This window comes from Coffea arabica, chromosome 2e (assembly GCF_036785885.1).
Source record: "Coffea arabica cultivar ET-39 chromosome 2e, Coffea Arabica ET-39 HiFi, whole genome shotgun sequence".
Classification (NCBI taxonomy): Eukaryota; Viridiplantae; Streptophyta; class Magnoliopsida; order Gentianales; family Rubiaceae; genus Coffea; species Coffea arabica.
In genome coordinates this window covers 75,170,817-75,193,270 of record NC_092313.1, presented here as the reverse complement: position 1 = coordinate 75,193,270, position 22,454 = coordinate 75,170,817, and the positions used below count along the sequence as shown (strand labels likewise).

Sequence of the window (22,454 nt, the reverse complement as noted above, 5' to 3'; positions counted from 1 at the left end):
TAGTTAACAATAATCAGGTTTTGAGGGCTTAAAGGCATATGTACTTAATACCCCTATAAACCTCTTTCCTTCTTATTAGCTTTATAGCCATCCTATCCAGACAAAACTAACCTACTCTACTTAGCTTTAGACAATGATTTCTGAATCCCAGACAAACATAAAACTACCTAGTTTGGATATCTCGAAGCCATTGGATTCATGCTCTCTGTCCTCTTTGACTGCAGCCTGCAGTGAATGGGGATTCTTCCAGATAACTAATCATGGGATCTCCAAGGAACTGTATGACAAGATTCTCTCTCTCTCCAAAGACCTCTTCAGCCTTCCTTCGGAGACCAAACTCAAGCTAGGCCCTTTTTCATCTTTGAAAACTTACACTCCTCATTTCATTGCATCTCCATTCTTTGAGAGCCTTAGAGTTTCTGGACCAGATTTTGCTGCATCTGCTCAGGATTCTGCAGAGGTCCTATCTGCACCAAACATCAGTGAGTTTAGGTAACATTTGTTTATTTGATGTTTCCAGTCCCTTCTTTGTTGTGTATTCTTAGAGGGCTTCTTGAAAATGCTCGTGTTTTTCATTTTCAGTGAGATATTGCAGGAGTATGGAAGAAAAATGACAGAGATATCAAAAGAAGTTCTGAAGCTTGTCTTGATGAGCTTGGGAGCTGAATTTGAGATGAAGTACTATAATTCTGAGTTCAGCAACTGTCAGGGCTATTTGAGAATTAACAACTATGCCCCTCCAGAAAGTTTAGAAGAAGAAGAAGAAGCTGAAGGCCTAGGAATGCATACTGATATGAGCTGTATAACGATTGTGTATCAAGATGAAGTTGGAGGGCTCCAAGTTAAATCAAGGGAAGGAAAATGGATGGACATTGTCCCTTGTGAAGGGACACTAGTGGTCAATATTGGTGACGTCTTGCAAGCTTGGAGCAATGACAAGTTCAGGTCATCTGAGCACCGTGTTGTTCTTAGAAAGCTTGTGAATCGGTTCTCTCTAGCTTTCTTTTGGTGCTTTGAGGATGAAAAAATTATATTGGCACCTGATGAAGTGGTAGGCAGGGAAAATTCAAGGATTTACAAGCCCTTTGTTTGCTCAGATTACCTGAAATTCAGAGAGAACAATGAAAAGGGAAAGTTTGAGAAAGTTGGCTTCACCGTTAAAGATTTTGCAGGGATTGAGTAACAGAAGTGGAAACCTAAGTTAAGTTTAGGTTGGAATATATGTTACATGACGAAGATATCATCAGTCATTTTTATGATGGCAATCTAGGAATTGGATTCTGAGAGTTCTGCTGCTATCATGCTGGTTTGTCTTATGATCACATGTTTGCATAATGCTCGTTTGTGTATAGTGAAAGAAGGGAAGGAGAATATAGTGAGGAATTAGGGGGGGGGGGGGGGGGGGGGGGTGTTTGAATTTGACCAGTTAGTAGTAATAACATAAGGCGTGCACGGTTGGAACAAGAATTTCCAACTTGTACATGATGTAAATTGTAATCAGCTTTTCAAATGTTTGCCTAGATGTTTATGTATGGAGAGCTAATAATGGCTGGAAGCACATATCCAATTCTATAAGCTGCAGGATTCTTTTCTCATTTTGCTGCCAATGTTGTACTATAATTGGTTTACTTAATCAAGACTTATTTGCCAAGAACACAATAAGGTCTACTGCAGACATTTATTTTCTTTGTATCCTACCTAGATTCTTCCTGCACTTGAGGGTTTTTACGAGTTAAAAAAAATCAGGACATATTGTCATGAATGTAGCAAAATTCATTACTATATTGTTCCAAGAATGGTACATTTTTCTTAGCTGAAATCAAAACCTAACAAGAAACTAGTCGCTTCTAACTTCTTTGAGCTTGTAAGTTCCCCTACCAATCACAAGGCAAAATGCTGGACATGAACTGCATCAAGTCTTAGACCAATGATTCATGGATGTAGATAGATCGACAATACAGGCTAGTTGGATAGCCATGATTTATGCGGGGGCCGGCAGAGAAAAGCTGGTGTTGCTTTTGTCGACACCCTTTTAAGATATGCAAGAAGATCTAGTGAAAATATATATACTGCAATCATCTTTCTGTAAAGCCAACCGCAATGATAATGCTGCGAACTTTGATGCTGGACTGTGGAATAATTGGAAACTTAAAAAATCATACACATTAATCATGATTTACAACAGTCAACTGTTCAAAAAAGTCACTTTAACCAGAATGGCCCTATACAAGTGTGTAATGATGGTTGTCTCCACATGGTTTGCAATTTGCATTTGCAGGAATCATGCTCAAAACAGTAAAAGTCAAACAATCCAATGGCTCTTGTTGATTGATTGATGTTCTTATTCAGCCATTTACTAATTAATGCAGATAATACCTGTATTTAAATACATTATATGGCCAGAGGGTGGTGGTGGTGTTTTGCGGCTCTTTCTCGGTGATTTTGGCCTTCGCGCGGCAGAACTTCTACCAAAACAAAGAAACTAGCCAGTTTCTGATCAAGATGAAACTATGAAAGAGTGAACAAAATTAAGTCAAAGTATGACAGAAGCAGAAGCATAATGTACATTACTAGCAAATACCCATTATTAGTCATTTTTTGCTACTTTTGTCTTTTTTTTTTTTTGCGCAACGATAACATTTGTATAATCTACTATAGTCTAGTTTAAGGGGAGGGGAAGCCGACAAGATTTCCCGTCGGAAGAAATCACAATTAAATGACAAGATGAGAGACAATGATTGAACCAACAGTCCAAGAGACTATTGGCTTTTGCTACTTTTGTCTAACTATTTCAAATTATGACTTTAGCATGCATCAAGTAATCCTCTAAAAGTAGCAGATTATATATATATATATAATCTTCAACTTGACAAGTCAAGAAAATTGATTGTGGGTGTCATTCTCAGTGTCTCAAACAACTACTCCTCTAGGGGAAAGCGTGCTTGCTTTTCCATTGATATAGCACACGCTTTCATGCGCAGCCTTCGAGGTATGAGCTGAAGCGTGATCTTTGTTCGGTTACTCTTCGTTTCCGCCTTTATAAGGCATTTGAAGACGTAAGTCTTTGACTTGCTGCTCAAACCACGCCTTTAAACTGGTTTCTTGGGCGTACTCTCAATAGGCAATTCATCTATAAAACAAGGCACAATGCATTTCCTAGTCTCCTAGTTTCTTGGGGGTCCTGGAGCCAAGATTGTGAAGGAGAAGAAATGAAAATGGATCAAAACCCATGAAAAGATGATTCCAGATGAAGTTGCATAATTTTTTTTTTTTTTGAAATTATTTAGTTTCTCGGAGCTCCACAAATTCACACCGGTGATGTATTACTCTTGTCTTGTACTATATCCGTTTTTGGTTAGTAATATACTTGTATTTGAATATCTTTTTTATTATAGGCATTTCTTGATTTTTGAATTTTTGTGCTTATAAATAATTTTTTGAGAAGCTCTTTTTTTTTTTTTTTGGGTATTTGGAAGGCTTGAATATGCTTTGAATCTTTGTCACTTTTTTGTGTCAATATGTTTGTTACTGTTTTTCAGAGTTAATAGTATTTGAAAATTTCCTTCGGATGATAAATATAAGATTTGGAACTGGAGCTTATTTGTATTAAAGCCAACTGGTGGCAAAGCACGCATGGATGATTAAACAATTAAGGATAGTGCTTAGGCTGAAATTAAGGCAATGAATCGAACCAAATATCTTGATACTCGGCTTGAGTTTTGACTTGAACTAAACTCGTTCAAATCTGTTTGTTTAGATATCAATCCAAACTCGAACATGATTTCTAGTTAGAAAATATTAAGTAACCAATCACAATCTTCACGATGTTCAAGAACATATAAGACAAATAAATTTCATAAAAATATACTTATAGTTTTCTTCCTTAACTTCACTTCTTTCCTTCCCTTATAAAATAGCAAGTTGATTTTAATTTCATCCCTAATTCATCACAAATGGATTTCTTAAAAAAGCATAATTGATTTTAATCACGTCCCTAATTCATCGTAATTGATTTCTTAAATATCATAGAGCAAAATTTAAGTGAAAAAAGCAACAAATTAGAGTGAAAATCTCTATATAATATAATATGAAATTTCAAACCAAGCCAAACCAAGTTTTGATTGGATGTAGGGATGGCAGCGGGGGTTGGGGCGGGGGGGGGAATTATTTCCCCCCGCTTAGAAACGGGGCGGGGGGCGGGGGAGTATACCCCCGCCCCGCCACCCGCAAAACAAAAAAAAAAATATATATAAATATATATAATATGTAAGTTAATTAGTTATAAACTTATGATAATGATATTATTAGTTAGATGTATATAGTTTATGTAATATAATTGATATTATCAATTATATGAATAATTATGCATGTCTACTAATAGAATTTATTAATTAGTTATACTAAATTTACTAATACATTTATACTAAATTTCTAATTGCACTTAATAGAATAACACTTTTTTCTCAAAAAAAAGCACAAACACAATAAAGAATTAGTGATTGCATTTGTACTAAAAGTGAAAACTTGACTATTTTAGTTATATTTATTTCATCATATTGGATTGTATTCAAATAACTTCTGTTTGATTGTTTTTATGAGTTTCAATTGTAAAATTACAATGAATAATAATTTGGTGATGTGTTGATATTTTAGTACTTGATTATTTATTAAAATTTAATTATAATAAAATTATATAATAAAATTTTATTAACCCCGCGGGTGCCCCTGCGGGGGAAGCGGGGCAAGGCGGGACGGGGGCGGGGGGAGCAAGAAACGGGGGACGGGGGGAACTAATAGGCAACAGGGGACCCCAACCCCGCCCCGTTGCCATCCCTAATTGGATGTGCTTGAACTCGATACTTTGATAAGCCAATCTAAACTTTTCGTGAACAAACATTTAAAATATCAAACTAATCTCAATCAATTTCTTTTAAAAAATTATCAAGCACACATCAAATTCAAACACTCATTTTAATCTTCAAACAAATTATGAACAAACCTCTGTCCGGTTCGTTGAGACATGTTTTCAGCCCTAGCTGAAATTGAACTTGCATACTGTTAATTTGACCAAATATATCACGTTAGAGCTTGAAATTTACGCTAATATCCAAACCCACAGAGAATGCTGATTTTGGCAGCTGTACCATGGCTTAGCTTTTAGGTAGCGTTTCAAAGTTAGGGGTATAAAAATCATGTTACTTTTTTCGGTTGGACTGCCTGCCGCACTAACAGATCAGCTGCAATAATTTTAATTGAGTTTTTTTTTTCCTAAATTAAGAATGGTAGCGTGTCTTTGACGTTTTGGATGGGTTATTTATCAAACTCTCCTCAATACTTAAAATTTTTTTTTTTACACGTTCTTTAATCACATTTTATTTTACATACTTTTTTTTTTGTTGTTTTAAGTTTAGAAGCCGGCAGGATCAATCTTTACTATCATGAACTATCATATAATTACACATATAATATAATTGACGATTAATTGAATTTTGAGTTTGTCTGACGAGTGAGATGAAATTCATGTGTTAAATTTTAAGAAAAGTAAAATTAATTAAAAATATATATATAAATATAAAATAACGTAACAATTGTTAACGTGTATCTATACGTTAGATTAGATATATTTTAAATATTTTATAATGAGTGAGAGAACTCGTTAAAAAAATCCTTATGTCTTATATAAACATTTTCGAGATTCAAGAATATGGTAGATTGTGGATGTATTATTATGAACAAAACGAAATCATATTCATGTGTCACATAAATTTAAAATGAAATTTTATTTGGCAATTTGTATGCATTTATTTTTTTAAAAAAATGTGTAATACTACACTACTAATTGTGGGCCGGCAAAGAGTGTAATATTCTATTCTATTCTATCCTATCCCTTCTTCCACACGTGTGTTCTGTGTAGTGCACAGGAAATCAGCCCAGAAATTGAAAGTGACGTAGTAAACTAATTTTACTGTACAATGTAACACCGGATCCCGTAACCCCACCTTCACTTTTCTTTCACGGATTTCTTGCCCCGCCATCCTCTCCCTTTCTTTCCCTCTTTGTTAGTTCGTTTCCACCCGCATATTAAGATGCCAAGGCAAATCATAATAGAGAAACAGAGCTAGAACTTAGAAGAAAAGCCTGAAATGGCATTGCAGCAAAGCTTCAACTTGATGATTAGGCCACCTCCTTCTTCTTCATCTTCAACTATGGCTTCGCAAGTGGTGGTGGGACGAAGCCAGTCTCTTTTCTTGGCGTCTTCAAAGTTCGATTTCAGACTCCCCTACTCAGTGCGGAAATTAAAGTGCGATTTCGCCAATTCTGCTACTCGGGCTCTGGTCCGAGACACGGGAGAGAGCGTGGAGGATCATCATCCAATAGCCGGAGACAATGATTCAAGTTCGCCCGATGGTATTTCTTCCACCAACATTAATGATTACAATCAGGTACGTAAGCCCTTCAAAGATTCTCGACTTTCTTGAAAAATGTGTTTGAACTATTTATAGAAATTAAATACGGGTGCATTGCGAAATTATTAGACTATAAGTCTAGAATTGTAGCTAATATTTATATGGATTGATGTACGAGATGTTGGCATGCAGCTTTACTAATCGGCTAGCTAGTAAGGAAAGATTCCAATTCGTTGTATGATCATCCTTCACTAAAGGGGGAATTATGTTTTTTCAGCTGCTCAGACTTTTCTTATTCGCACAGGTGGTTGACGGAGAGCTAAGATTGCCAGAAAGAGATTTTACAGGCACAGCTTATGTCCCTATATATGTGATGCTACCAGTGAGTTACAACAGTTGATTTTTACACGTTCATTAACTCATGCATCTCATGCAATGGTAATACTTTTTCCCAGATATAGGTTAGACTTTCACCAAGTCTTCTGTGTTTCTTAGGTTCGATTTCCCTTTAGTAAACAAATATTAGTGAAATAGTTGTATTATCTCCATCTTACTTGATTCTCGACCACCAGTGTAACAGAGTTAGAGTACCGTTGCACTAATCACTAGCTTGCTTCTTTCGAAAACAGCTAGGCGTTATCAATATGGAGTGTGAGTTGGTTAATCCTGATGATCTGATAAACCACCTAAAGATCTTGAAGTCAATAAAAGTTGATGGAGTTATGGTTGACTGCTGGTGGGGAATAGTGGAGGCTCATGTTCCACAACAATACAATTGGAATGGTTACAAGAGGCTTTTTCAGATTGTGCGCGACCTTGATCTAAAATTACAGGTGAGAGGTGCAGAACTTCTTAGATTATTACAACAACTGTTTATTTTTTGATGGCGTCCTCCCTGAGTTACTTCTGCCTTTTTTTTAATTATTTTTTGGTTTGGGTGTGGGGGGGGAGGAGGCAGTGGGAGGGGGTGTTGAATTGGTTGTACTTCCTTTTAAAATCTTCAGATAAGTTTTAGTGAAAACAATTTTGCAGGTTGTTATGTCCTTCCATGAATGTGGTGGAAATGTAGGTGATGATGTTCATATACCACTTCCACAGTGGGTGACAGAAATTGGCTGTGGAAATCCAGACATATTTTTTACAGATAGAGATGGAAGACGAAACCATGAATGCCTTACTTGGGGAATTGACAAGGAACGGGTTCTAAGGGGTCGTACTGCTCTAGAGGTACTATAGGTTCTTATCTTGTAAAGTCTATTTTTATGTTATGAAGATTTGTATTCAGTCATCTGTGCATTTATTGTCTCCCTAATTGGAGCTTACCTGCTAATGAGGAAGCCTGGCCGTTGCACAGAAATCAGTTGGTTTTCTCTGGACTTGGAAGCAGCATAGGACCTTATTTGGCCTCAAGTTTGATATGGATAAATGGAATGATGCTCTAGAAGTGAATGATCTCCAAATGAATTTAGGCCTGGCCATAAGCTAACACTGAAACCTGGAATTAGATCATTCTTGGAAACATGACTTGCAGGTGGCTGTGAATCGGGTGCAGCCTCTGGCACACTGTATTAAAGATGACTGTGATCCAACAGCAATCAATTTTCTATAGTATCTTTAAGATATTAAGAAACTGATATGGCACATTATATTTATGTCACCCTCATTTTTCTTCTTTCTTTTTTTGGCTGCTGAGGCCAGTTGTTTCCAAACATGTGGATAGTATCAGTATCATGTAATCAACCTCTTCATTCCAGAATTATGCAATTCATACTCATGAGTTTTCATTCGCATCAAATGGACTTCATTCAGAACTTTTTTTCTGTGCTTCTGATGATGATTTTGTTGCTAAACCATTTTCATTTTTCCTTATCCAAACAATGTAGGTTTACTTTGATTACATGAGAAGCTTTCGTGTGGAGTTTGATGAGTTCTTCGAAGATGGAGCTATCTCTGACATAGAAATTGGACTAGGTCCATGTGGAGAGCTGCGCTATCCTTCTTATCCAGCAAAACATGGTTGGAAATACCCTGGAATTGGTGCATTTCAGGTACTTCTTATGCAATGACTCATGCACCATTTGTTAGGCCACCAACTTTTCTACGATATAGTGTTTTTTTTTTTTTGCCCATTTTCTCCTTTATTACGTTATATTTCAGGTTTCTCTTGAGTCTGCTGCAACTATTGTAACTTATAAAACCTTTTCTGCTTCTCAAGTGCCATGACAAATACTTGATGAAGAGTCTGAAAAAGGCAGCAGAAGTGAGGGGACACACATTTTGGGGTAAAGGACCTGATAATGCAGGTTCTTACAATTCTAGGCCACATGAAACAAGATTCTTTTGTGATGGAGGTGATTATGATGGCTACTATGGAAGGTTCTTTCTAAATTGGTACTCTCAGATTCTAGTTGATCATGGTGATCGTGTTCTTTCTCTTGCAAACTTGGCCTTTGAAGGAACTGCGATTGCTGCAAAGGTTACCATCTACAAAAAGGTCATGAACAGAGAAACATGACATTGTTCTCTGTTCAAAATGAATATTACCCTTTTAATCTTAGTTTAAAATCCAAGTCTTGATATATTTTGGTTCTTGAGCAGCTATCAGGTATCCACTGGTGGTACAAGACAGCCAGCCATGCTGCTGAGTTGACTGCTGGGTTTTATAATCCCTGCAATCGTGATGGCTATGCTCCAATTGCATCTATGTTAAAGAAGCATGATACCTCTCTAAATTTCACATGTGTTGAGTTGCGTACATTGGACCAACATGAAGATTTTCCGGAGGCATTAGCAGATCCTGAGGGGTTAGTTTGGCAGGTAAGCATCTCAAAACTTAAGTGGTTCATTCCTGCTAACAACATTTTTCTTCTACGGAATGCTAGTATACTCCCCTTCAAGAGAAAGACATTCATTTTGGGAATGCAGTTTCAATGGCCTAATTAGCTTAATGGTGTGCATACAACTGGACATGAATTCCTCATGGATGGTTTTAAAAAATCTTCGATACATATCCTTATGGTATCATATTTGACAAAGAATATTAAAAACGAATTGTATGTGGCGGTTGAACATGATAAAGCATGATGTGATTGAAGTTTGCTCTCGATATATTACAATTTACGAGAAACAGAATCCAAAATTAGCTTAGGTACATAAAAGCCATCAACTATTTTCATCAGAAAAGAAGAGGAAAAGAAAGCCCATCCAATAATACTACCTCTGCAGTTTAGCTTTAGCAATTTTTTGAAGTATTTAACTATCATTTTAGGTGCTAAATGCTGCATGGGATGTTAGCATAGCAGTAGCAAGTGAGAATGCACTACCTTGCTATGATAGGGAAGGATACAACAAGATACTAGAAAATGCCAAGCCTCTGAGTAATCCAGATGGGAGACATTTATCTGCCTTCACCTACCTGAGACTGAGCCCAGTTCTTATGGAGAAACATAACTTTGTGGAGTTTGAACGATTTGTAAAGAGAATGCATGGTAAATTTGTTCTCTGATTATCTTATCCATATTAAAAATTCCTTCCAGGCAGCAATTGAATGATATTGGATGAAGGTTTCAGTATTCGCTTCATATGTATCATGTGCAGGAGAACCCGTATCTGATTCAACAGGCAGTCTGGGTGAAGTTCACTGAAATTCTTTAACAAATTGGCAGATTGTGGATGAATTAGGAAACGTGAGAGTACAAGTCTTTTATCTTCTTGTGACAGGAATTGACAATAACAGGCAGCTGCAACTTAAACAGTTAGAAGGCTAACTAATTCAACTTTGTTGGCATTGTACAATGGTATGTAGTGTTAGTCATATTGAGTGTTCCCCTATAAATAAAAGTGCCTCCATCTTTCAATTGTACATAAAGCAAAAGAACCTGATGAGCAATGGGGTTGTATTGGGATCACTGTCACTTCTTTGACAATGGTAGAGACTTTTGTCCTTCTCGTGGAAGGGGGTTTACAATTTTGTGTTCAAGGAAAGATTTCCATTTGCCACTTGCTTCATTCCAGAACCAAAGTCAATTTGGCATGTGTAGCAGGCTAAAATGCCATTAGCATTGTAGGACAGGGCTCTTCTCTGTCCCTTAAAAATGATCCTTGCCCACCACTCCACCATAATGAATTTAGCTGCTTAAATGTCTATTTCTTTGATTTAAGCAATTAGCTGGTTAGGATTCTTTAACTATAAATCCCATCAGAAAATTTCTTCTTTTCTTCACTGCATACCAAATAAAATTGCACAAAAAAAGGAAAGGACAAATAGATTTAGACTTTTTCAGAAAATTACACAAAAAAAAATTTTTTTTTTTTTTTTTTTGTTTGGCCTCCATTGCACACCAAATCCACTGATAGCAGTTGGCTCACAGATCTGTTGCTGCTGTGGCCCTCCTTGCACGTGCATAACACCTGACTCGTGCCAAACCCTACCCTCACACGGTCACACATTTCTCTCTTGCTCTTTCCTCCGTCACCGGAGCCTAATCCGGAATTCTCCTGAACCTCGAGAATACCAACATTCTTCGAACTCTCTGCCGATTTCATAGTTTTAGAGCATCCACAGCAATGTATAATGGGGGGTATAATGCCCCCGTTACACGACTCCACTGGTGCCGTATCATGGAGATTACACGTACAATATTGATGGTGCGCGTCATGGAAGATGCTGTGGAACCCAAACGGCATGGCAACACCAGCAAACGTCCAAATAGCCACAATGAGACAGCATTTTACTTGGTCATTTTTTAAAACATTTTACAACAGTCATTTTTGGAGCCAGCTATTTTACAACGGCTATATTTTAGCAACGAATAATTTATTTTACTTCCTATAAATACACAATGTAATTTTTTTATTTCACCTTACAATCTTCTACTCCATTATCTCTTCTACTCTCTTATTCATTATTTTCAATCTCTTTATATAATTTTATAAATTTCAGTATTTTATCATTATGGATGAGAATCTTAGTAGTTTTCGAAATATGTTAAATAGTCCAAATATAGAAAATTCATCCGCTTCACAAAATCAAAACCACCAAAATTTCCAAAATTATCCAAATTTGCCAAATTATCCATTTCCAATTCCAAATTACCCAAATTTACCCAATTCCAATCATCCATCAAATTTCCAACGATCCCTGTGATTGGGATGAGGGAGATGCAATAAGAAACTGGGATGATGATGATGAAGAACCAACGATCCCTGTGACTCAAGGTTCAGTCGAAAATTTTCACCATTATCTTCAAAGGAATGCAGAACTACGTGATCGGGAAGTACATCATCAACTTCAGTCGGATTTGGTCGAGCATATTTGGGAACGATTCGGAGGCAATAATAATGAAAATTATTATTCGTTATATTATTACTTGTATTTTATTTAATTTTAATATTATGTCGTGGAGTTAAATTCAATAGATAGGGTATTATTAATTAATAATGGATTATTATGATATTTTCACGTTTGAGGTGTCACGTCAATAATTTATTTTTAAAAATAAGTGTTTTTTAAATAATAAATTTATTTATTTATGGGTTGTGAGTTGTGCATTATTAAAATAAAAGAGAGGAGAGAGTATAATAAAAGAGGAGATAGTGGAATGCTGATGTGACATGTGGACCCATGCTATTATACTATGTGAGTGTGAGTGTGATCCATTGTGGATGAGAGTGCAATAAAAAAAAGGAGATAGTGAAATGCTGATGTGGCATATGAATTACATCCCGAAGGATATACACTTTTGTGGATGCTCTCAAGAGCACTGACTCCTTTTTACTCTTGGGTTAGTTTGCAGCGATTGGCCCATTGGAATATTCCCTCGTCATGTTTCTGGATAGATCTGAGCTGGCTTAAATGAAGCTTTTCAGTAATAGTCCGTAGCAAGTTATTCTAAAGTAAAGCTGCTATTTTTCGAGATTTATTGGTTAAAAAATCTAGGAAATGCTGGATAGGTGAGTTCAGCGTAAGAGATTGAAGAACGATGCCGTAGTCAGTTGATTTATATTCTTTAATTTGCTATTATCGAGATTTAAGGCTGAAAAATCTTGGAAATGCTTGAACTTGCTGATAGTTTAGCATAATTGAACTTAAGTTTGAATAAAGAAAGAATAGACGAACAAGAGCAGAATAAAGCAACAGTTTTTATTAAGTTATAGGCTGAGATGTTCTCATATTCAAAAGTTAATTTGCATTGGAGTTCTGTGTTTATGGGAAATTTTAAATGAAATGAATGAATAATTATGCTTTTCTTTGGATACGTGAATGATTAATTGTGTTCCAGCGCATACAGTTTAGTGAACTGAGTTAAAGAGAAGGGGGGGGGGGGGTAATTTCAGAAACCTCCCCTGAGGTTTTTAAAATTTTACCACCCATATTTTCAAAATTTTGTAACAGTTCAATTCAAATTATATGATTAAAATACTCATTTTAGGAAAGAGAGATAATTTCTTTCCAATAATGCCCTTTCATTGCCTTAATTTTTTAAATTGTGAGTATAATAATGATATGTTTAAAATAAGGACAAAAAGTATGAAGATGTTCTTTTTTCAAAAGGACCACCATATAATAATTGCAATCATAAACAATATGCTTTTTTAAAGTACAAATAAATAATAAAATTTTATTTAACCTGTTTTCAAATTGCAAAGTAATTTTTTTCATTCAAGGTTTGTCTATTTGGTACTCTAAGGTCACATAGTAAGAAATAAACCCGATATTATTGTTATTATTTTTTTTGACAAAAATGTAGATTTCTTTTACAAAAGTGTTGCAATTTAGGAGGCTAGTTATAATTCAAAAAACTTTAGTATTTGTCCGACATTTATTTAACTATATGTTTATCACATGCTCTTAGATTATCAAATGAGAAAAATCTTTCTTTTTATGAAAAATATTTTGATTGTATTTAATAAATTTTATGAACTATGTAGAATCTTTAATTTTTATTTATTTGAATGGATGGCTTGAAAATTTAGAAAAGGGAAAAATTTTTAAATTACATTTAGAACTTATTTAAGATGTTTAGAGGATGAAAAAAGTTATTTTCCACATCTTTACAATATTTCAAATAGTTTTTACAACTTTGTTAATTATTTACGATTTATCAATTTAAAATTTTGTCTCCAAATTATAGATGTGATTTGTTAAAACATTTCTCAACTATAAACTTATAAAGTTTTTACTAAAATACACATTCATCAAGTTTTTAAATATGAAAGTATTTTAAATTGATTTGTCATTACAACTAAGAAATCACAAAAAAGGCAACTTTGGAATGAACTAACTTTCTCTTTCCTAAACATAGTACTATTTTAATGATATAATTTGAAATGGGTTGAGAATGTTACAAAAATTTGAAAATAAAGAGGGTAAGTGATTTTTTAAAACTTTAAGGGTGCTAAGTGAAACTATAAAATATCTCAGGGGGGATTTCTAAAATTATCCCTAAAAAAAATAAACAGAATTTAGTTCATTGGAAATTCTTGATAATGCTACAATTTGCTTTGTTAAGTTAGCATTCTGAGAGTGTCTTCCTTTGTTTTTTTTTTTTTTTTTTTTTTTTGTCGACACAGGATGTCCGGGTCTTCCTTTGTTTGACAGAGTAAAATGTGTGTGTGTGTGTGTGTGTTTTTTTTTAAATGCAAACGCAAATAGGACAGGCTTTCAAGTTTCAAGTGGTAATAATTGAATCCACAATAATGATAATTGCCATTTGTCAGAAAGAGAAATGGTGTGTAGTGACGTAATTTCCAAGTACTGGAAAAATTGTGGGCAGAGCCTTCATCATGTATCTTATCCGTTATTTTTACTTTCCTTTAATCTTTAATTGACTTGATTGTGTCTGTGGGACTCTCATCTCTTCGGTTGACTGGAGCTTTGTGATCATGCCAAGTTTGTAGTTTGGAGGCTTTAAGGGTGGCTACGAGGCGGATTGGGGCGGGCGGATTATTTATAATAATTATTATAGAATTTTTTATAATATAATATATGTAAGATAAAAAGATGATTAAAAATATAAAAAGATGGATTGAAAAATATGTTTATGATGTAAGCAAACTATTATTTGAAAAATTTTGATATCCATATCATTTATTTTTATTTTAAAATATTCAATAAAGACATGCTCAAGTACTTAACTTAAACCATTCAACGAATTGTAAATGCTAATAATTAAAAAAGATTAGTAATCTGTCAATACTATGAAAATAATATTAAAACATTCGACTGACTGAGATGTAATAGGATCAAGTCACAATTGTATGTTTACTTACAATAACACAATTCTAAACGACATTAAATAAAATTAACAATCTGTCAAGTTGAAAACAAAACACAGGTCATTAGATTATTACTTATTAATAATTAGAGATACACAATTATGTTATTAAATATAAAGAATTAGATTATAATTAAATATATATAATTTTTTTAATATGCGAGGGACGTGGCGAAATATGGGGCGGGTGTATGCTGCTCCGTTTTTGCCCCGTTTTAAGGCCGGGGGAAAATTTTCTCCCCCAGCCCCCGTCCCAGCCCCCGCCCATTTCTACCCCTGCGGGCACACCACCCCCACCCCCCGGGTTGCCGCCCTTAGGAGTGTTTAGGGTGTTTTCCCACTAAGAGAAGTTTGGAGTAGTCTTTAGATGGCATTCGAATTGAGAATACTGATTCTGTTCGACACCTCGAGCTGTTAGAAGGGAAAGTTGCTAGATAGAAGAGGAGAGTGGAATACAATGGCAGCAGAGATGCAAAGATTTGTGACAAGTGAAGATGATGATGAGGAAATGGGGATGGATGTAAAAGAAGAAGATGATGAGGATGATGATGATGGAGAGAAGAATATTGAGAGCCCGCCAATGTTAGGTGTTGATGGGGGACTTGCATCGGCAAGTAGTAACAATAGGTTTGTACATCATCAGCAATATCAAGAGCAGCCTACTCCTCAGGGAGGGTCACGGAGGTGTAGGCCTCAAGAAGAAAAGGAGAGAACTAAGTTACGAGAGCGTCAACGAAGGGCTATTACTGCAAAGATCTTAGCAGGCCTTCGAAGGCATGGGAACTATAACCTTAGAGTCAGAGCTGATATAAATGATGTTATTGCTGCTTTGGCAAGGGAAGCGGGGTGGGTGGTTCTTCCAGATGGAACCACCTTCCCTTCCAGATCACAGGTATTTATTAATAGAAGATATGTGATGCCAACAAGTATCAGAACATTTTGTGGTGCTACAATTTTTGCCTTGGATTACCTAGATCACTTAATTCAAGAATAAAAACACCATGATAGGGTTCTGAGCTACATTAACCCCTTTACTGGTTGTGGAATACTTCTCCATGGTTTAAGCTAATTCAACAGATTATTGTAAGTACCAGTCCGTCCGTCAAGGATATAATGGCTGGAGAAACATTAATTTAATCTCAACTTTGTGTATAATAATGCATGATTTATTATTGCTTTGTACTAAACAGACTATCTCAGGGAATTTCTGTATGACATAAATGCAAGTCACTTGATGTACCTTGGGTTTGCCTTCAAAAGCAACAATGAATGTTGGCTGTCATCTGCATGACATAATTACCTACTGTGGATCCATCAGCTTTTGGTTTCCTGTGAATCTTAAGAAAACCCATGCAGGGTTGTAATCTTCAATGTCTGCAGGGTGCAAGACCTGTTGGTGGCACATGTTCCACCGTGGTGACTTCATCGTCTTCACACATCCCAGCACAACAAACTCCACCTATTTCCTTGAGAGGCATCTCTTCACCTTACCAGAACACCGTTGATTATAATGCATGTCAAATGAAGAGTGTTTTTGTGCCCACATCATCTCCCTATGATGAATCCTCAAGCATCCGGACTAACTCTTCACCACTGCTGGGAGATGGAGGAGATGTACATAATGATCCTCTTCTTGGAGGTTCCATAGATTCTCTTGACAACAAGCAGGTAATGAATGGATTTAGCTGAGCTTTTTGGTTCTGGTTGTGGCTTGTTTAATCCTCGCCTTTTGTATCAGGGCTGTGTCTTACAAATATTTACGAGGCTTTCAACATTGTGTTTGTTCTGTTGTCCTTCATTTGTTGTTCATCAGTTTTAATAGAAATAATAAGTGAGGTTTAATGGTTATAGTAGTTGATTAGAGGAGAGTTATTGTCAATATAGAGCTATATATGTGCCATATGCGAGGATTGCATATGGAATTCAGGCCTTCATCTTCAACAGGATCAATTAATCTGTTGCTTGACATATGTTGATACTTCTTGATGACAAGTTTCTCTAATTCTTGGTTAGGTTGACATCTCAACAAAATTGCAGGAGCGTGATTTTGCTGGCACTCCTTATGTTCCTGTTTATGTTATGCTACCTGTAAGTTTTCCAGAATTTTCTTTTTTGCTTTATCTGTTTTTTCTCCTATTGTCTTTGCTAATTAGAGGATGCATCTCATTAGTTACTGCCCTGCAAAATCTTCACATCCTGCACTAGAGGCTCCTGCCACCGGGTCCTAGAAAGGCTAGCTTATGTAGCCTTAGCTCAGAGATGCCTTTTTCCAGTGGCAATAACATTTTGCGTTTTATGTCTCTGCATATTTTGTTGACAGTTGGGAATTATCAATATGAAGTGTGAACTCGTTGATCCAGATGGTATTATAAAACAACTCAGAGTCTTGAAATCAATAAATGTTGATGGAGTCATGATTGATTGCTGGTGGGGAATAGTGGAAGCACATGTTCCTCAGGAGTATAACTGGAATGGATATAAGCGGCTGTTTCAAATTGTGCGTGAGCTTAAGCTTAAGTTGCAGGTAGATTTGCTTTTAATCCTTCTTTATAGTTTTCATTTTTTTCTTTTTTATTATATTTTTCGCTTTCTGTGATTTTTGAGGGGTTGGGTATCTTAGATAAGCAATTCTAATAGGTTATAGCATCCTGCTGTTTCGATGATTACTTCCATACTTACCTGCTCTATTGATCAATCATCTGTTTATCATATGTAAGATTCTCCTACTTTAACTGGTTTGTACTTTATTAGTTATGAAATTCTAAGTCAATAAAGGGATTGGATCAGTACAGTGGTCAGTATCTGTACATTGTGTAATTTTTACCTCCTATTGTATCAGTACAGTGGTTAGTATCTGCCCGCCAGGGGAGGGGGGGGGGTAAGGTATTCTCTCTCCTATTGTATCGGTACAGTGGTCAGTATCTGCCAGGGAGGGGGGATGAAAAAAAACTCTCTTGGGGAAACCATGGATCTTTGACTTTCTTGAAGGTATGATGTTTCAAAGTGCAACATTATCTAGTTGATTAGGTCAAATTATGTGTGAACTGTAGATTAACTCGTGGAAGAATGTTCCTTCCAGGTTCAAGATTGTTTAGACTTGGAAAGAATAGCAAGTTTAATGTGAACCTTCATACTTGATCATGAAAGATAAATGTTTGGAGCTTGTATTTCTTAGAGGAATGGGTGTATAACGAACTGGTGATTAGAATAATCAGGCAAATGCATCTTTAGGTTTGTGTCTTCAGTGCAAAGAAACTGCTTTATGGTGTTTTTGCATGTTGTTAAAATTCCTCTTTAAATTGCTGAATGCTATTCAATTTGGAATCAGGTTGTAATGTCTTTCCATGAATGTGGTGGTAACATTGGGGATGATGTTTGCATTCCACTGCCTAACTGGGTAGCTGAAATTGGTAGAAGCAATCCTGATATATATTTCACTGACAGAGCAGGAAGGCGGAATCCAGAATGTCTGTCATGGGGGATTGACAAGGAAAGGGTATTAAGAGGTCGGACTGCTGTTGAGGTATCTTAATAAACAATGCTCAACTGACGTAGAATTTCTTTAGCTGTGCCCATATATTATGTTTATGATCATTGGCCTGTTTAACTTCGTTCATCTGCATGCTGAAACATCACAAGACTGAAGTTCTATAGGAACCCATTTGTACCTCATTCTTTTAGAGAATGTTCCTTCAGCCTTGACTTTGTTGGAGTTGTTTTCAGATAAGTGGTAAGCGTTCTGAATGGTATCTTTTGAGCAATCACTAATCTTGTCTGTACCTCGATAATAGGTGCCTAGGTGCTATGAGAAATTACTATGGGGGTATTTTCTGCCCATGCATTTCATTTTATGCGTTTTTCATGTATAATTTGCACCAAAATTGTACATTTTGCATACATCCTGGCAGATGTGTTTAAGTGAACCTTGTTGTAGTCTTTTCTCTTTTGGTGGTGTTCCTTATTGCTTAATGTACATGTAGGCGTGCAGTCATCTTTGAAGATATAGTTTTCCAAATAAAGGCTTGATCAATTCCATACTCTGAAACTGATGCAGGTTTACTTTGACTACATGAGGAGCTTCCGAGCCGAATTTGATGAGTTTTTTGAAGATGGCATGATCTCCATGATTGAAGTTGGACTAGGCCCTTGTGGGGAGCTAAGATATCCATCTTATCCTGTAAAGCATGGTTGGAGATACCCTGGCATTGGTGAATTTCAGGTATTAAATTATCGTGACACACTGTGAAGAGAAGGGGGTTTTAAAGGGAGGAGATTATTATCAGGAGTCTTGCAGTTTTAGTCATTTCTTTTTGGGTTCATGATGGCACCAGGAGGGTGTTAGCATCATCCTTCTTGCGTTACTTTAAAGGGTAGAATTGAGGAGGTAGAAAAAGGAAAACCCAACACTGATGAAAATTGCTTTCCATTTCTGTAGTGTGATTGCAACTTGGACAGCTCTTCTATTCTCCTTCCTTATCCATTTCTTATTTATTGAATCTCTTTTATATTTCATTGAACAAGTGCTTTACCTGTTGAAATTGTCTCTGTTGTTGGCCAATTTTCTTGATCTGAGATGAGGTTTCTTTTCCATGCAAATGAAAATATGAGCATCTATCTAAACTAAGTAACGAAGCACATAGTCGCATTTGAATAGCTAGCATGTGGTGTCGCTTCCTATTTACTTGAAACTTTTTTATCAAGAATGTCATTGTGTATGTATTATTTGTGACAGTGTCCTCATTTCAACCATCAATGTCATCCGTTTTATCTTTTCAGTGTTATGACCAATATATGTTGAATAGCCTGAGGAAGGCAGCTGAAAACAGGGGGCATTCCTTCTGGGCACGAGGACCAGATAATGCAGGTTCTTACAATTCCTGCCCGCATGAAACAGGATTTTTTTGTGATGGAGGAGATTATGATGGCTATTATGGGAGGTTTTTCCTGAATTGGTATTCTCAAGTTTTGATTGAACATGGTGATCGAGTGCTTTCCCTTGCCAATTTAGTTTTTGAGGGTACTTGCATTGCTGTAAAGGTAGTCATCTTTCTTTGTCAAGTATAGGATACCATTCAATCATCTATGAGTTAACTTTTGAGGGTCTTGCAACTGTGCTGAAGCATTAACATTAGAAATTTTCCTCTGGCACTGACAAATGCAATTGTGGTGCATCTGTCCTAGTTCAGTAATGTATCTCATAGCGATTTGCAGGAAGGCTTTGCCTTGCACTCATTATCAATAGATATAGGGTTATAGTGGCTGGAATTATTCAGTGTAGTCTTGTATGATCTGAATTTAAGATATTTAACTAACCATCAAGATGAAAACCAAGGAGGTTGAGACAAACAGACAGTTGGCTGCTCTTAAACAATGAAAATGATGCTTCTTCTGTTTTCACCTCTGTGCTCTATATGACCTAAGCAAGCAAGCAAGGGATTGACATGCATGACATCAGATTCTTGCTTCATTTCAAAGATCTCTCCTCGTGCACATTTATGCTAATAATGGGAAATTGTTCTCTGGAATGAACAACACTTCCACCTGCACCAAATAACGATAGTGCATGACATAGTTCATTTTTCTCATGTTCAATTGCAATTTTTTTATGCGTCCATTTGCTAGCTGTGTGCTGATTTTGTGTGCTTTCTATATCAAATGTGAAGAAAATGGATATAGTTTGCCAACAAGAATTCACATTTCAGCAATCAGCAGAAATTGATCCGAACTTCTTTGCTTTTTTTTTTATTTTTTATTTCTTATTGTTGAGCAGCTATCAGGTACTCCTTGGTGGTACAAGACTGCAAGCCATGCCACTGAGTTAACATCTGGATTTTATAACTCATGTAATCGTGATGGTTATGCTGCAATCGTGGCAATGTTGAAGAAGCATGGTGTCATACTGAACTTTACATGTGCTGGAATGAGCCTGTTAAACCAGAATGTTGACTTCTCAGAGGCTTTGGCTGACCCTGAGGGATTAACTTGGCAAGTAAGCATCACTGTGATGCCTTCTACTTCCAATACAAGAATTTAATTATTTCTCCAGCAATAGAATATTTTCTATCACAAAAACTTTGCTCTTATATAGGAAATTTGATGCACCAACTCTCCGGAAGGAACCTATTATTGTTCAATGAATTTTGCCTTTTAATATGCTGTATTCCAGGTGCTGAATACCGCTTGGGATGTCTGTGTACCTGTTGCTAGTGAAAATGCACTTCCATGCCATGACAGGGAAGGCTACAACTATTTATCAGAGAAAGCCAAGCCAATGAACGATCCTGATGGGAGACACCTTTTTTCTTTTACCTACCTTAGGCTTAGCCCTCTTTTAATGGAAAGACACAATTTCTTGGAGTTTGAACGGTTTGTCAAGAGAGTGCATGGTATGACATTGGATGTTTTCATTTTCCAATAGCTCATTGGTACTTGTCTCTTTTGGCATGCAGATAGGGCATGAGTTTGAGCTTCTCAGCTCAGAATGCATGAGAATATTTTTAGATAATTTCAATAAGCATAAACTACCTGGCCTTTCACAAATGCTGTCTTAGCTGTTAGGTTATGCAATACTACTTGGAAAGGATTAGGTTTCAGAAGGCATGCCAAATGCTAAGATATGGCTGTATAAATGTCTTATCTCATAGTTGAGTTACTAAGAGGTTGCTTGTTGACTGTTGCTTGACCTTCTTGCTGTGGATTTACGGTGACATAGCGAGGTCTCTTCAGCTTCGTAGAGTAGTTCAAGAAAGGTAAAAAGTTTTGTATTGGACCGAAAAAAGTCAGGATGTTGCTGATGTATTCATCCTATTTACTTCTTCCAAAAGTAAAATTAGGCCTCCAATTTATTCATTTTACATTTCCTTAAATAGCCTTCTTGGCCTTTATGTTGTTTTATAGCTTGTGGTCACATGGTGGATGATTTCTAGTTTAGATGTACTCATCTTTTCTACAATATCTGTGACTTAGAGATGGTATGAAAATGTCCTCCCTGGAGCAACTGATTTGCTCGTGACTTGGGGAATCTGTTACGAGTTTGGATCTAAGATATAGAAATAGTGCATATGCAACATTACTAATGCTGATCTTATATATGTGCTGCAGGGGAAGCCGTTCTTGATATACTGGCTTAGCTTCCAAAGCTTTACCCTCTTACTGAAAAAGGCTGAGGAGTGCACAACCCTTGGTATATAGTGTCGCGCTACATTTTTGTAAATGCAATTGTATGATATCATCAAAGCATTATGTATTTAGCTGCATTCTTTTAGTTTTAACTAATTTATGATAGACCCTGCAATCTTATTTGAGTTTTGGTATATACATTCATGAAATTCAGTAGTTGGGAGTAAAACAGTAATTGCCGAAACATATTTGTATGCGTGCGAATTGGATTTGATGAAAATGATACTGTAATTTTCTAGTACCGTTCAAGTAGTGCAGTTCCAATTAAAGGCATAATTTGCCCTTTCCTTTGTTCTTGTGGCAATGATATACTGATGAACTTTTTAGACGAATAGTTTATTCTTTACTCGAGAAACTCATCTAAGACTCCAGAATGATTGGCCATCTTGCAAGTTTGGAAAATTGATAGTATTATTTATGTTGGTGCGTCCAGTTGAGGACGAGATGATTCTTATCATCCATTTGCTAAACTCTTACCATTCAAACACCCGTAGATCTTCAAACAATTTGCTCTTTATATCTTTGCCCTGTGAGTAAGAAAAGAGTCAGGATGCTAAGTACTTGGCCCCTAGCTTTGATGCTGGAAATGTTA

The 22,454-nt window shown here is 36.2% G+C and overlaps 3 protein-coding genes across 7 annotated transcripts; all 3 read left to right on the top strand.

Annotated features, from left to right (window-relative positions):
* LOC140037100 (gibberellin 20-oxidase-like protein) lies at positions 1-1,365 on the top strand. Its single transcript, XM_072081154.1, has 2 exons — positions 1-492; positions 583-1,365. The coding sequence occupies exons 1-2, from the start codon at positions 134-136 to the stop codon at positions 1,181-1,183; spliced, it is 960 nt and encodes a 319-aa protein (XP_071937255.1). The 5' UTR covers positions 1-133; the 3' UTR covers positions 1,184-1,365.
* A 4,528-nt stretch (positions 1,366-5,893) lies between these two features.
* On the top strand, positions 5,894-10,374 carry LOC140037099 (beta-amylase 2, chloroplastic-like). 3 transcript variants are annotated; one of them, XM_072081150.1, is made up of 9 exons: positions 5,897-6,443; positions 6,712-6,789; positions 7,037-7,240; positions 7,440-7,634; positions 8,291-8,455; positions 8,623-8,901; positions 9,006-9,224; positions 9,676-9,895; positions 10,005-10,374. In XM_072081150.1, exons 1-9 carry the CDS (start codon positions 6,144-6,146, stop codon positions 10,049-10,051), a joined length of 1,707 nt encoding a protein of 568 aa, XP_071937251.1. In that variant the 5' UTR covers positions 5,897-6,143; the 3' UTR covers positions 10,052-10,374. The 3 variants fall into 3 exon arrangements, with proteins under 3 accessions (XP_071937253.1, XP_071937251.1, XP_071937252.1); XM_072081151.1 differs by having other exon boundaries at positions 5,898-6,443; positions 8,623-8,883; XM_072081152.1 differs by lacking the exon at positions 9,676-9,895 and having other exon boundaries at positions 5,894-6,443; positions 9,944-10,374.
* A 4,539-nt stretch (positions 10,375-14,913) lies between these two features.
* Positions 14,914-21,987, top strand: LOC140003785 (beta-amylase 2, chloroplastic-like). 3 transcript variants are annotated; one of them, XM_072081145.1, is made up of 10 exons: positions 14,914-15,575; positions 16,064-16,351; positions 16,697-16,771; positions 17,004-17,207; positions 18,012-18,206; positions 18,738-18,902; positions 19,460-19,720; positions 20,454-20,672; positions 20,850-21,069; positions 21,785-21,987. In XM_072081145.1, the coding sequence occupies exons 1-10, from the start codon at positions 15,141-15,143 to the stop codon at positions 21,811-21,813; spliced, it is 2,091 nt and encodes a 696-aa protein (XP_071937246.1). In that variant the 5' UTR covers positions 14,914-15,140; the 3' UTR covers positions 21,814-21,987. The 3 variants fall into 3 exon arrangements, with proteins under 3 accessions (XP_071937246.1, XP_071937247.1, XP_071937245.1); XM_072081146.1 differs by having other exon boundaries at positions 16,040-16,351; positions 16,721-16,771; XM_072081144.1 differs by having other exon boundaries at positions 16,040-16,351.
* The last annotated feature ends 467 nt before the right edge of the window (positions 21,988-22,454 follow it).

What these genes read in the sequence shown, in the direction of transcription:
- LOC140037100 (XM_072081154.1), top strand. Translation starts at nt 134, where the DNA reads ATGATTTCTGAATCCCAGACAAACATAAAACTACCTAGTTTGGATATC. An exon ending in CCAAACATCAGTGAGTTTAG is followed by an intron (nt 493 to 582) that starts GTAACATTTGTT and finishes TTTCATTTTCAG; the next exon opens with TGAGATATTGCAGGAGTATG.
- LOC140037099 (XM_072081150.1), top strand. Translation starts at nt 6,144, where the DNA reads ATGGCATTGCAGCAAAGCTTCAACTTGATGATTAGGCCACCTCCTTCT. An exon ending in ACATTAATGATTACAATCAG is followed by an intron (nt 6,444 to 6,711) that starts GTACGTAAGCCC and finishes TTATTCGCACAG; the next exon opens with GTGGTTGACGGAGAGCTAAG. An exon ending in CTGGAATTGGTGCATTTCAG is followed by an intron (nt 8,456 to 8,622) that starts GTACTTCTTATG and finishes CTGCTTCTCAAG; the next exon opens with TGCCATGACAAATACTTGAT.
- LOC140003785 (XM_072081144.1), top strand. Translation starts at nt 15,141, where the DNA reads ATGGCAGCAGAGATGCAAAGATTTGTGACAAGTGAAGATGATGATGAG. An exon ending in ATTCTCTTGACAACAAGCAG is followed by an intron (nt 16,352 to 16,696) that starts GTAATGAATGGA and finishes ATTCTTGGTTAG; the next exon opens with GTTGACATCTCAACAAAATT. An exon ending in CTGAGGGATTAACTTGGCAA is followed by an intron (nt 20,673 to 20,849) that starts GTAAGCATCACT and finishes GCTGTATTCCAG; the next exon opens with GTGCTGAATACCGCTTGGGA.